This window comes from Cherax quadricarinatus, chromosome 63 (genome assembly GCF_038502225.1).
Source record: "Cherax quadricarinatus isolate ZL_2023a chromosome 63, ASM3850222v1, whole genome shotgun sequence".
NCBI classification, from domain to species: Eukaryota; Metazoa; Arthropoda; class Malacostraca; order Decapoda; family Parastacidae; genus Cherax; species Cherax quadricarinatus.
Genome location: NC_091354.1, coordinates 13438792 through 13454190, shown reverse-complemented (window position 1 = coordinate 13454190; position 15399 = coordinate 13438792). Strand labels below are relative to the sequence as shown.

The following is a 15399-nucleotide window of genomic DNA, read 5'->3' as shown; positions in this document are numbered from 1 at the left end:
TCATTTTCTTTTTTGCATTCCATTCTGTTTTCTTTTGTCTTCTTTATGGGTATTTTTATCTTCCTTCCTTCCTTTACTTTTTTTGCTCGTACATGCTTATTTTATCAGTTCTCTCAGCCATTCTTGCTTCTCACTGCAGACATGTAAAATTCTTTAGTAAATGTTTCAGTTTGTGCTACAACAGTTGACAACAGCCAATGGAGGTGGGAAGTACAATACCTGCACTTTAAAGGAGGGGGTTTGGGATATTGGCTGTTTGGAGTGACATCTAAACTGTTGTATCTGGGCACCTCTACGAAGACAGTGATTATGTGTGAATATTGGTGAAAGTGTTGAATGATGATGAAAGTGTTTCTTTCTTTTTTGGGTCACCTTGCTTCTGTGGGAAACAACCAGCATGCTGTAAAAAAAAAAAAATACTGTGGCTGGAACTATTCACCAATAACCGCACTTAAGACTTGACAGTGGTCCAGGACAGACTGCAATGTTGCCATAACATTCCTCTGCTAAGTGCAGGTTATCTGTGAACTGCTTATGACAGCAGATCATGGCAGAAAAGGGGGCATTAGATGTTAACATAAGTGACTGAATAGGTGAATATTGCCTCAGCAAGAGTATAGAAGAAGAAATGTTATAAAAACTGAAGCAAAAGAGAGAGAGTAAATAAAATAACTCTCAAAACTGGTCTGAAGTGTGAGAACACACATGTAAATGACCATTAACCCTAGTTGATCTGGAAATATTGTTGTGGATCAAGTAAAGTAGTTGTCCTTGCTTACACGAATGTTCTCTTCCTTAGCTCCCTTCAATGGTGGCGCCTTGCGATTAGTGAAGGGCTCTCAATCTAAGGAATTGGAGCTACCTTTCCCTTCCTTGAATCAAACTGGATTACCTCTCATTCCCTAGGCATTGTTTAACCCTTACTGGTTTAGTTCTTCTGCATGAATGTAAATACAGTAGACCCCCGCTTAACGATCACCTCCCAATGCGACCAATTATGTAAGTGTATTTATATAAGTGCGTTTGTACGTGTATGTTTGGGGGGTCTGAAATGGACTAATCTACTTTACAATATTCCTTATAGGAACAAATTCGGTCAGTACTGCCACCTGAACATACTTCTGGAGTGAAAAAATATCGTTAATCGGGGGTCCACTGTACTAATTTTGTGGTCTGCAGTACTGCATTTTCTCTCCATTAATGATGCTCTTTTATTGAATACTGTGCTCCTGTGAATTCTCATTTTTTAATATGTTGGCCATTTCCCCACCAAGGCAGGATAACCCAAAAAGTAAAACAGAAAAACCTGAAAAGAAAGAAAAAACTTTCATTATCATTCAACACTTTCACCATCACTCATACATAATCACTGTCTTTGCAGAGGCGTTCAGATACGACAGTTTAGATGTCCCTCCAAACTGCCACTATCTCAAACCCCTCCTTTAAAGTGCAGCATTGTACTTACCATTTCCAGGACTCGCGTCTGCCTAACCAGTTTTTCCTTAATCCCTTCACAAAATATTACCCTGCTTACACTCCAACAGCTCATCAGGTCCCAAATACTATTCGTCTCCATTCACTCTTCTCTAACACTCACACACGCTTGCTGGAAGTCCAAGCCCCTTGCTCACAAAACTTCCTTTACCCCATTCCTCCAACCTTTTCGAGGATGACCCCTACCTTGCCTTCCTTTCCCTACAGATTTTTATGCTCTCCAAGTCATTCTACTTTGTCCCATTCTCTCTAAGTTACCAAGCCATTCAACCCCTCTTCAGCTCTCTGACTAATACTTTTAGTAACTCCACACCTAATTTCCACACTATGAATTCTCATTTTACCCTTTCTTATTCCATTCTGTCTTTTTCTTATTTTTCCTTGCTAAAAAATCCTTAATCTTTCCAAACTATTGTTTCTCATCATAAGGAAAATGATTATTACTTCATATGCATGATAGCCACATCAGTATGCTGAGTTATCCAGCAAAATTTTTCACATGCTTTTTGAAAACTTGTTCAAACACCTGTAGGCACGTGCAAATACAGTATTAAAAAACACCCTTCATAAAGTCAACCCTTCTCATTAAGTGGAGCTAGGTAAATAAAGGTAGCATCACAAATATAGAATATATAGAATAACTGAGAATAGATTAAATGCTTAGTTACTAAGGGATGCTTGAAATTGGACTGTGACACTATATATATATATGTATGTATGTTTGTACGTAAATGACAGCATGAGTGAAAGGAGGGGTGTAGGGGTCATCCTAGAAAAGAGAGTTTGCATACTAGGGACTTGAGCATCCAGCAGGCTTGTGTGAGCCTGTTAGTTGAGAGTGGAGACAAATGATATTTTAATAATTGTACTGTTGGAGTGTGAGCAAGGTATATTTATGAAAGGATGCAGGGAAAAGCATAGTTAGTTGGACATGAGTCCTAAAGGTGGAAAAGTCAGTGTCTGCACTCAGAAAAAGGGGTGGGAATTTAGTAGCTTTTCCCTTTTACTGATTTTTCACTTGTTTGAGTGCTCATACATACATATGTACATGTATACATACATATGTATATACATGCATCCATACATATGTACATACATATGTACTGTTACATGCTCATACACCAAGGTGCAGTAACTATACATCCTGAGAATATTGTACTTGTGTCTTTAACAAGTTAGCAATTTTAGTTTTCTACATTGTTTTCAGCTGATAAGTTGGATAGAAGAGCTAGCATAATTTTGTACCATGTACTTTCTGACAGATATATTTCAGTTAATTTTGTCGAGTGCTGTATGTCTCCAGTCAGTACTTTGATATGTTTATACTGCCTTGCCATAGAATTTAGATACTCTTAATTTTATTTTATCTCACTCTCAGTAATCTAATTATTTAACATTATTATAAGTGAGCTGCAAGTTTACCAGGAATGCCTTTGTGAAATACTTTTTTTATTATTTTATCACTTATATACACCCCTTATCTCTTTATTAAAATTAATACTTACTAGATTTTTGGGTGCTTGGTGGTGGCCTGTTTTCATACTAAATTAATAAAGGCAAAAGTTACTTTGTTTGAGTGTTTGGTGAACTTCGGGGCACACTCTTTACATGGCCCTCTTAACAAAAAGCATATGCTTAGCTTATCTAACTTTGGGAACTGTCTCTATGATGGTCAGACTGGGTCTAGGAATGGGACAACCACGGGGCCCCAGGAAGGGTCCCCAGTTGATTCTCGACTGGAATCCATTGTTCAGGAGGTTCCTGGACTCCTTGATCTCTCCCCTACTCGAAGGGATCAGGTCGTGATGAGAGAGAGACAAAGTCCTGTTAAAAAGGTGAGCTGGTACTTGTGGTGGCAGTGCATTTATACTACAACTGACAAAACTGATATTGCACAATAAAACTTATGCTTATATATGGCTGTACATGATGATGTAAATCTATACAGGGGGGTCTCTGACTTACACACTCAAGTTATGATGATCTGCACTTACAAACTAGGTCCATAAGAAAGAGTATGGAAAAAAAGATCATTTTATAAATGCTGATCTGCACTTACAAACATGTGTGTTACAAAGGATAATCTTTATACTTTCATTTTCTGTAGAATAATAGGTCCTTGGTTACCACTAACTTGTTTGCAAGTTGAAATACCAGGAGCATAATTTATAAGTTGAGAACCCCCTGTATGAGCTTCTAAGTGTTATCATTTTGTTTTGACATGTATTGTGTTTTATCACGTACAGCTCCTACAATGAGCATGATACATTCCACGTACTGTGGACACCTCACTTTTCATTCATTATGAAGACTTGGGCTATTCTTACATTATTAATGTCTGCATTATCAGTGTTTAACAAGCTTTACTTAGAGAATGGCTTTATTTCTACTTTATATATGGAATTCAGATACACAATTGTATATTATTTTTTTGATAGATTCTGTAACTTTTAAGGAATATTGAAAGATTTTTTGAAATAGTATATTTTGCGTTGTACATTAGAGTCTTCAAGGTGGTAAATCAAGTGTTCTTAGTCACTCATGGAAACATAACAGTGGGAAAAGCTATCTGCTAAACATTCTTAATCTGTATTATCCCTGCATTCAAATATATCTGTTTCACTTAGGTCATTATCCTTAATTTGAGATCTCTGTTAGTTCAATTTTCTTCTTCCTTTTTTTCCTGCATTCCTGCATCTTGCATTTTCTTCATGTATTGTTTCATTCAGACCTCCCACACTCGCATAATTTGTACCCAAGCCGTCTTTGTTCGTCCTTTATCAGCCGAAATGCTTTTAAGCATTCAGGTATGGCCTTATGCATTTCTCAGTGTTGCAGCAGTTAGAAACTACAATGTTTTTTTTTCAAATACCTGCATGTTTCATTATATATGTGTGGGAAAAGGCATATATGATATACTGTAGTTAGATAATATTTCATTTGTCGTTGCTGAACTATATAATGTGTTTGCAAAAATAAATTTGCAATTCATAAGCACTCATAGAGTATATGGTAATTATGTACAGTAGATTATTAATTTTTTGTCATAGTATTTTGTCTTCTAATGATTATTTCATCTCTGGATTCTTTTTTTCCTCTTATTTTCTTCCTTTGTAGCTTAAATCGTCGCCTTTGGAGGGTCAAACAAGATGTTGCCAAACATTACAAACTCAAGGAGGAATTTCAAAGGTTAAGGTGACCTCAGGTGCTACTGTAAGATCTGTCAAAGATAATACAAAATTTCAAACTAAACAGAAGTACTCAAGTTCCAAGGGATTACATACTACTGGTAAAAGAGCTAAAATTGAAAGCTTTAGTACAGTTACTCCTATAAGGAGTGATAGCCCAGAAATTAGCAATATAACATATGAACGCTTTCAGAACAGAGAACATAGTGTCAATCCATCACGAAGAAAAATTAAATCCCTTTTGAAAGGGACATCTAAAAAACCTGTTTCCATTTTACCCAGCACCAGTGTCAAAAACCTCTCCCTTCCAAGTCAAGCCAGTATTCAGACTCCCACAACATCCACAAGCAAGACATTTTCCAGTATAAAAGAAAAGTTAAGGAAAAGTAATCCTCCTTCAACAAATGTAAGTAATAAATCTGCCCCAGTTTCCAAGAATTTGTATCATTCCAGTGTCAATGAGAAGAGGACAACAAAGACAAATACAAAAAATTACCTCTCACTGGCAACAGTTTCCAAAAGTGCCAAAGAAACAAACAAACAAGGCATTCAGGCCAAAGTTTTACCAAAGGAAAAATCTGCTAAAGTTGGTAACAGGAATAAAAGTATCTCTTTAACTCTGTCTAAAGATGAAAATTCAGCATCAAAAAGTGAAACAAAAAAACAATATTTATTACACAATCCACTTTTAATTAATATGCAGGAGGAGATAACACATGTTGATAATACACTAAATACAACACTGGAAAGTGAAAACCATCTTAAGGGAAATACATCACAACTTGCTGATTTTATCAATAGGGAGAGAGAGGCCAGAATTTTTTCATCATTTACAGCTGATCGAGATTCCATAGGAAGTAGGTCCTCCGAACCATCCCAAAAGGCCAGTAACGAACATTGTACTTGTGCTATCAGGGACGACCATGCACAAACACTTCCAAAAAGTTTCTTGGGCTCATCATGGGCAAAGTTTGAAGACTTTGACTGGAATGGATGCAGTTCAGTGCATAACAAACATATATTGAAGATTGATGTTTCAGAGAGAGAATTGGATTCAAGGGGAAATGAAGAGAGTACCAGTGTTAAATTTGAAGAGAAATACCCACAAGAAACCTATGAAGATAAAGCCATTAATGAGCCCCGAAGGATTGTTGACAGCTCAGATACAAGAACTTTTGAAAATATTTGCAAGAATGTACAAACTAACTTGCAACTGAAAATTGAGATGAAAAATAACTCGGTGACATGTGAAGAAAAAATTGATGCAGACGTGACCAAAACTGATGATGAGATTCATTGTGGAAGTAGTATAAAGGGAGACAATGGTAACAGCACATGTGATGAAGATGGATCAAGCAACACAGAAGACTCTTGTAGTAAGAATGCAGAAAGTTGGAGAGTGGCAAATGATAGCAAAGTAAAAAATGAAAGCCATGATAGGATAGAAGATATTCAGAATAACAACTTACCTTTACAAAGTGTTCTTGAAGAATCTGATAAGAATATCATTCCTCTTCCTCCAAGAAGATTAAAAAAGGCAATGGAAAATTGGGTCTCCTTTGAAGATTCATCCAGCAAAAACATGAAATCAAAATCCCAGACAGAAGTAATCCAAAATAGTAACAGAAGCACCAAAGAAATAAAACAACCTAATAATGACAAGGCCTATGAAAATGTCTGGTTTGGAGCATCAGCGTACATGGAAGATAATCAAAATCTATCTTTTGTTGATGACAGTAAAGAAGAATTTAAAGTTTATGCAAGCGTGAAACCATTTGGAGATGAAGAAGATTTGTCTTCATCTTTTGATGCAGATGATCCCTTTGCAAGAATTATTGAAGAACTTATGTGTAATGATCTTTCATTTGGTAACAAAACAGTTAATGAAGACTCAGACACACAAGACTTGAAAAGCAAAGATCTTGCTATTCTTGGTCCAGCCGAAGAAGTTATGCAAAAGCCAATGAGATTTGATAGAATTTTTAAATTAGATTTATTTCCACCATTTTATGAAAAAGTTAAATTTGTGTGGCATGATCCACAATCAAATTTTATAGCAAGTATTGCCAAAAATCTTCAGATGGAAAATTCTGAAATTATTCCAGCACTGAAACACAATTACGAATATGCTCTGTGCCGTTTTGAAATAGACTATAAGAGAGTTGCTCTTAACAGAAGCTGTAGGGTTTACACCTTTAGTTATCCTTTGCAAGAACATTTTGAAGAATTTCATCAGCAGTTTGTCACTGAAATGCCTTCCCTAGATTATTCTGTATTATATGTACAGTGCTGCATGGAGCCTGCTTGTGATAATATGCTAGCAGAAAATACTTCACAGGCAGCACTACTGGCTCCTGAAGCTTTTATTGTGGTAAATAATGTACTAGAACAAGTTCAGGCAGAATCATGTGATAAATGTAAAGTTTTGGAAGCAGATGTCAGAAATTGTATACTAAATAATGAGGAAACTGATTGGCCCTCAAAAATAGCATTACAAAACATTTCCATTAGTACATTTGAGGATAATAGTTTAAGAAACTCTGAAAAGTTTAATAAGAGCAATGAGCAATCTTTGACAAGCATTACTTTGAATGCCACTAAAAGTTTATTCTTACCAAGTTCTGAAAAGTTTCAAGAGTCAGCAGTGGAAAATTCTAATACTCATGAAAATGGTCAGAAGGCTGAACAGTTAATTAATATGGATGTTAAGAATAGTACAGCTTATGATCATCTTAATTCCCAATACTTAGACGAATCGAATGTAAGCATGTTGAACATAACAGATGAACAACCTGAAAACTCTGAATGTTGTGGAAGGGATTATTCAGATTCATTCGTGCAACCAGAAAATGCAAATATCAAAGTGGAAAGAAAAGCAAACAATGAAGAAAGCAGTGACATTACCATCAGCAATTTATCCACTGAATGCTTGAATAAGTTTGAGGAATATGTAGATGCCTGTGTTGCAAGCACAAGTAGTGAAACTATGGTGAAAGGAAAGATCTTTCATATAATGCATGCTATGGAAAGCATGGAGCAAGTAGATTTAGAAAGTGTTTCTCAAGAGATAGCTACAGATCCCTACATCAGTTCAGGAGTAACTTTCATAGACTCTCAAAAAATTACTTCAAATGAGGATCCATTCTTAGTTATACAATGTGAAAGTGAAGAAATTTCTGGAAAAAGTTGCAGAACTCTTGATGATCAAATTTTAAAACTTAAATCCTCAAGGCTGAATATTCCACAAATACTTATTCATGCCCCAAGTGATGAAATGCTGGCTGTCACTGATGGCAGCTTTTTACAAGAAGAATGCATAAGTTTGCCTGATGATGAAGAATCAACTTTTAGGTGCAGCAAAGATTGCTTAGAAGCATTTGAGAAAGATGAGAGTGAATTATATTGCACTAGTGATGTGGAAGATATTCCTGTGTGTTCTCTAGCTGAGGAAGAAATGCTTAGAGCACTAATGTATGCATCTGCAGAAGAGGGGACACAAGAATTTATTGATGTATTTGTTATCAGCAAAAGTCAGTGTCAGCTTCCAGAAAGGGTCCAAGCTAAACCAAAATATATTGAAAAAGATCCATTATTTGCTGCTGTTGTTGAGCAGGAAATGGTTTACTCTATGACTGATTTTAAATATGATTTGGTTAATTTGGATAAAACTGAAGGTAAAGATGAAAATGAGGATTTGGAGGAAAATGAAATTGCAGCTTTATTTTGTGAAGGTAAAGAAACATATGCTAAAGAAACAGAGGAGCAACAGCTGCCAGTTTTTACTGCATCTGTAGGAGAATTGTGTGTGAAAGACCCTGAAATACCTAATAATAAAAAAGACATGGATATTTCTAACAAAATATTTGCAGTGCCAAATGTTGAAACAGAAGACAAATCAATTGTTTTTTCTGCAGCTGTTAAAGAATTATTTAAGGATGTACCAAAAATGCTCAGTAATATGAATGATGTAAATGTTCCTGACTTGATGGATGCAGTTCAAAACATTGAACTTAAGACACCTATGTCTGAAAAAGATGAGAGATGCAATATTGATGAAAACATGTCACTGAAACAGAACTGTTTTCAGCCAAAATTTCAACCTGAACAGGAAATCCAGTGTGATGTGCTGAAGTTCCTGGGAGATAAAACAGCAGAGCCTGTGGCAAATAAGATAAGGTCTGTAGAATATAATGAATTAAACAAGTACAACTCCAAAGAATCAGTTCCGGCAACTGTTATCGATGTAAATATGGAATGTGATGCCATGTCAGATTTTTGTTGGATTTCTAATGCTAGTTCAGAGGCTGTCCAAGATTCATTTATGAATATTGATCAGATGAACATTCCGCTTATTGATGCAAGTAACTCACAGGCAAATTCATTAGATTCAAGAATTTATAAAGACAGTGTATGTCCTTGCTATCCAGCACTAGAGAAAACTTCAAGTACCTTACTACTTTCTCGTGCAGAGTCTGTTGAGAGCCAGAGTAGTGGCTCAGTTGGTAGAGATGTTATATCTGTTAATAATGCTGCTGTACTTCAATATTGGGCTACAGTAATGAAAGAAAAGAGAAATATTGGAAACTTTGGAGCAATTGCAGATTTTTCTCTTCCTGAAGACAAGAATACAAAATATACAGGTTCAATACCAATTCCTAGAGGCAGTTGTCATTCTAAAGAAAGCAAAGAGATTGCAAATCTCTACAGACGAGATATTAGTCCTGAAGGAAGTATTGTTTACTTTTTGAGTTGTTCGCCAGATTCTGTATTTGATGGAAAAGATTTTCAGCTTCCTTTGGAAGAGGAAGAAGAAGATTGGCTTCAAGAACTGGAAAATATTAGAGAAGAGGATGGGGCTTTTGACAGTGAGTTTGAATTTGGTGAAATGGAACTTGAATTAGATACTAAAAATTTTGTCTGGGAAAAGCTGTCTCCAGAATGTGTTGACAAAATAAGGGGTGACAGAAAAAATATGGAAAGTAATTTTAAAATTAAAACAGGAGCATCTTCAGTGATGCCAGAAAAGGAAGAAATACAAGTGGAAAATGAAGTGCCCAAGCAAAGGGGATGGTTCTTAGATGGAATTAGGCATACAACACAGGGGTTATATAATCTTCTCTTTTATGGACAGACTCCTGGAGTTAAGAAAGCTGAGAGAATTCCAGTGACAGAAGGTATTGTGGTAACGGAATGGACGAAAATGACTGGTGAGGGCATTCATCAGATTTGCCCTGTTGAAGTAGGTGATGATTGCAAAAATCTTGAGAAACACTCTGTGAAGGATTTTTTATCTGTAGCTTCTGATAACACACAAGAAGAAAACTTTATGCCTGCTGATGCAGTCAATGGTGGGGTTAGACCCAAAATTTCATCAGCCAATGATGAATCAGAAACACATCTACACACATCTCAAGGTACATCTGGAGTTCAGTGCCTACCTGATGGACCTGCACAAACTGCTCACGGCATTTCTCAGTCTGACTTAAAAACTGATCACAATGGACAAGATTCTGTAACTACTTTTGCTGAAGAAACATCACCTGAAGAGGAAGATGTCCTGCTCATGGCCCAGGTTGCTGGAATATCTCATCTGGAAACAAGTGATAGGGCAGCACTACACCTGCTTCTGACAAAGGTTCTACAGTTGGAGTTATTAGTGTGTGTTTACTGCAATGTGTGTAATGCTCAGTTTTTGCTGCCAATCCTGCTCAAGAGCTTTGGCATTATTTTTTTTTCTACTCAGGCAAAAAAAACAAATTCTGTTCCATATTTTTTTAATAGCATTACTAATTCTAAGATATGCATGATGACACTGATGTTATTTAACATACACTAACAATATGATGCTAATATTCTGCCGCTGGTTAATTAAAAATAATTCTTATGTGCTACTGTTTGCTCTTTTAGCATATCCTCCTCCAAAGTTTTAAAAGAATAAATGCCCATCTGCATGTACCATTATTTATATACTCTTTTTTCATTTGGAATTGTTGGGGTGATGCACCTGACATCAGTGGCATTAATAGCGATTTTAACAAAGACATATTCATATACAGTTAGTACTCTTGCTAATGAGAAGAAGATAATTGATTTTTTTTATGGGTTTGATGAGGTATTATAAAGTGTACATTTGAACTGTTGTAGATTATATGAAAAAGGAAAGATAATAAATAGAAAGTTCCAGTACTGAAGTAAATGAAAAATATTTATAAGATTAGGATGCTCAAACATGTTTCATTTTAAAAGTATGGTGTTGGCAGGCAGTGGATACTGTGCAGCAGTGCAGAAATAACCCACTCATAGGAGACAAACTCATGATGATGTTTTGGTTAACTAGTCACACATTAACTAGTTAATGGTCCAAGTTGGACTGAAATCTTGTCATAAGTTTCAGTCTCATATGTTCAGGTTATTTGTGTATTGTTTCAGTCACAGTATTGTGCTTTTATATTTCTTTGTGCAGCAGTGTGTTTGGGGTGCATTAAAGGATGCTACTAGAAGACATGTGAAGACGTTTAAACAGTTCTTTTTAAATATTTTAACAGGGTTAATAAAACATTGATTTACAGAAAGATTATAAATTCCATTTAGCCCCGACAAAATTAATTTGATTGGAAAAATTAAAAAAGTTATTTATATAATTGAGTTGTGGTTTAAAATTGGCTTGCTGAAGAAAAAGATGGTTAATGCTCGAGTTTTAAAACCATGAAATATTGCAGGAATAGTGTTGACAAATTTTTGAGGATTGATTTCGAGACCCGTTAAATAGTGATAAATGAGATTGAGTGCAAAGGAGTGTCCTTTGTTTAAGAGTTCACAGTTTTGAATTGCTAAAAGTTGCTGAAATGTGACTGAAGAGAGACAGGACAAAGACACTGCCTTGAGGCATGCCAGCATGAATACAGCAAAATAAAACATTTAATCCTGGCTTGTCGTGGTGCTTAACTCAGGTCTTGTATTTTCCCACAGATCTTCATCCATGGACAACCAAGGGCTTATTTGTCCACTAATTTGTGCACTATTAAAGCCTTATCATACCTACTGTTAATGAGTACTGTAGATAATCTTAGTTCTAGATACAGCACGTACTTATTTTAGGCAAAATATGTAAATTTTCCACTTTATTAATTTTTTAAATTCCATTACTCACATTAATTTATTGAATAGGTATGATAAAGTTTCATGTGGTCCCATTTAGCAATAACATGCTGTATATAAATCATGAAAAAGCTATTACAGTATTTCTTTATCTTACCTAATAGCTTTAATACATTGTTGTGTAAATATTTTTTGTAATACAGTATTATTTTTGTCATAATATTGATTGCAAATCTTGCATGACTTATAAATACTGTATTATGATTTGGATAAAAAAGGTTCACAGGTTTATATGCTGTATATTTTGACATTTTCTTCATATTTTAACTTGATTTAAGAACTGGATTTAGTAATTTAAAAATGTTTTCTGATTTTTTATTTACAAGTTGCAACTTGGATATTTAGTCTCCTGTAGTTAATAATGTATCTATGAATACCAAAATTAAAGAACTTGGGTCAACAGAATTTTTTTTGATAAACTCTATCTTCTTTATTATGACTTTTTTTATGGTGCAATAAAAATATTCAAAACTTTGGAAAATAAAATTTTAATGGCTTATAGTCTTTTTTTTTTAGATTTTGCCACTGATGTGGCTAGTTTATTGTGTACCCATATCCATCCCGTGGACAGTAGTGCAGTAGCATATACATACATAAAAAAGACCTAGGCAGTAGGCCCCAGAAGGGCTAACAGGAGCTTATCTGGATATATGTTTTAAATTTATATTCCATATATTGCAATCAGATTTAGATATCTGCTTAAAAGTCTGGTGTATTGTTTTCATAAATAAGATTCACTGATAAGATACTTTGACATATCACATGAATTTTTATACTATCTCTATATTCAGTAAGTGCACAGTTAAGCACAGTGTTCAAGAGAGTGACCATAAGGTTGACAACATACTTTTGCATTTAGTTTGATCATCATTTGTCTGTGTCTACCAAACTGTCAGAAGTACTTTTAACCAAATCTATGCCTGGCTACTATAACATCAGTCAGTCAGTTTACATTGCAAGTTGTTCCATAAATGTGCTGTTTTTTATGTTATGTTATACTTATATATCTACTCAGACTTCTAACTGCATTCCAGTGACATTCAGATTAATTATTCACTTCTCTTCTAATGTTGTTTCTAATACTTGACACAGTTATACAAAAGTTAAATTAAACTTTTTCTGTCAAGGTGATAAATTAGCCCAAAAAATTTACTCTAATTCAATGTGTGAGAGATGCCATGAGAACTGAACATTAATTCCTTTCTCCTTGATTTTTTAATATCTGTTGTCTCCAGTGTGCATGTTGTTTGAGTCATTATGGGAGTCAAGCACTTCTGGTGATGACATAGAATTGGTAATGATTAAGGAATCAAGCTCAGTGTTGTGTGTTAATTTCAGTGCCATCAGAATGACATATAATTCAGTTTGTAATGCAGAAGCTCACTTGTTAATTCTTATGCCTAAATCAACATATAAGGAGCTGTCAATAAGAGCAGATGCAGCTCTGCCAGTAGACTCCTGTTTAGAATGCTCTCTAATTTAGAAATTTCCAAATAAGAGGAAATGTTTTCTGAAATTCTGAGTCTGAAATGTTCTCCAAAGTTCAGTGTATTCTGAATAAGATTAAAATTATGAATGTCAATTTAGAAATCTCTCTCTCTAATACAGACTCTGTTAGAATGAGAGAAAGATGCATGATTCCTGTTACAGTTCAGTGTAATTTTTAATTTGCACTTTTCTTCAAATTGCTGAGCTACAGTACAGTAGAGTATTCCACTAAGCCTGTTTCATTAAAGCTTTTCTAGAATATTTCCTTTTATACTGTGATACCCCAAATGCCTGGCATGGAATGTTTTTATCGGAACACAGTTGAGCCTAGGTGGACAGTATGGGAAATTATGATTTATGTCTCTTCCAAGTTTCTGATATTTCCTGGTGGTGAGAGAGTAGTGTGCAGCTCTAGCATTGAAGTGCTGCATGGATAGTGCAAGGATGATGTTAACTTGGCTGTGGTCTCTGTTTAGAACTTTGGTAGTGGTAACAGGTGGTTTGAGGATAATGAGCTCCAGGAAGAGGCAGGGCTTCTTTTCTTGACTGTGAATAGATGAGCAAGATCCTTAGAAGTATATTGTGTCCCTTGTGGACAATTCTTTTCTCAGTGATGCTTTTCAAGTAGCATATATACATATTTTAGCTAAAAATAGCAGTTTGTCAGAAAATGCTTGAAACTGCACTGAATTGTTGGAGTATGGAATAAAATATAGTTTTATCACACTTTTTACATAAGAGAATTTCCAGAGGGAGGCATGCCAGTGGTGATAAGTTTCTTATGAGAAATAAATTGAGACCCTCTTAAGTAATTGCCTGGGTAAAGGTTATTCAAGCTAATCAATGTTTCCCCAGCTTTGAGCTTGTTCTCCTTCCCAACACTCCTTCCATGATCAAATTCTTGCAATGCAAACCTCAGACTGCCATTTTCAGGAGGAGTGTTATGAACTATGGGGGTGTTCAGTTATAATCCTTTCCCCATGTGCATCCTGAAGTGGGTTCTTTAGCCCTGGTGTGTGGGATCACATTGGGTATGCTATATGCAAAAGGAGCACTTTCTGGACTGGCTCATGGTGCCCCGTAGCCTGGTGACTAATGCTTTCACTTCACATGGTGAAGGTCCAGATTTGATTCCCAGCAAGGGTAGAAGCATTGGGTGTATATTTCCTTACACCTGTTATCTATGTTCCCCAACAGTAAAATGGGTACCTGGGGTGTTAGTCGACTGGTGTGGGTCCCATCCTGGGACAAAACTGTCCTAATTTGCCCAAAATCATCTGCATAACAAGTGACTTTCTATATAGTAGTATGTCATTGATATCAGCTAGGCCTGTATACCTTGTATATACCTTCGAAGAGTTTCGAGAGTTTATCTACTCTCTGAGCCCGGCCATGGGCCAGGCTCATCTGGTGCTTGCCTGGTTAACCAGATTGTTGCTGCTGGAGGCCCGCTGCCCCACATATCCATCACAGCCTGGTTGATCTGGCACCAGGTGAAGATACTTTTCCAGTTTCCTCTTGAAGGCTTCTACACTGGTTCCAGCCGTGTTTCTGATCTCCTCTGGTAAGATGTTGAATTAGTCTAGGACCCCGGATGTTGATACAGTGTTCCCTTATTGTCCCCACCGCACCCCTGCTCTTCACTGGGTTTATTTTACACTTCCTCCCATATCTCTCACTCCAGTATGTTGTTATGGCAGTGTGCAGATTTGGGACCAAGCCCTCGAGTACCTTCCAGGTATATATTATCATGTACCTCTCTCTCCTCTGCTCCAATGAATACATGTTCAAGATTTGCAGACGTTCCCAGTAGTTTAGGTGCTTTACAGGCTCAATGTGAGCCTTAAACGATCTCTGTGTATTTGTTCCAGTTCAGATATTTCTCCTGCCTTGAATGGGGCTGTCAGCACTGAGCAATATTCTAAGTGAGGGAACACTAGCGATTTGAAGAGTGTCACCATCGGCATTATTTCCCTTGTTTTCAGAGTTCTCAATACCCACTCCGTCATCTTCCTGGCTGTCATGATCTTTGTCTTGTTATGGTCTTTAAAAGAAAGGTCCGCTGACATAA

The 15399-nt window shown here is 36.0% G+C and overlaps 1 protein-coding gene across 1 annotated transcript in view; it reads left to right on the top strand.

Annotated features, from left to right (window-relative positions):
• The window catches only part of Ehbp1 (Eps15 homology domain containing protein-binding protein 1), a 488549-nt gene that overhangs the window by 461307 nt on the left and 11843 nt on the right, over positions 1–15399 (top strand). Inside the window, exons 17-18 of the mRNA XM_070098683.1 lie at positions 3171–3329; positions 4612–10317. Coding sequence (XP_069954784.1) covers positions 3171–3329; positions 4612–10317 — 5865 coding nt within the window. The remainder of the gene's footprint in view (positions 1–3170; positions 3330–4611; positions 10318–15399) is intronic.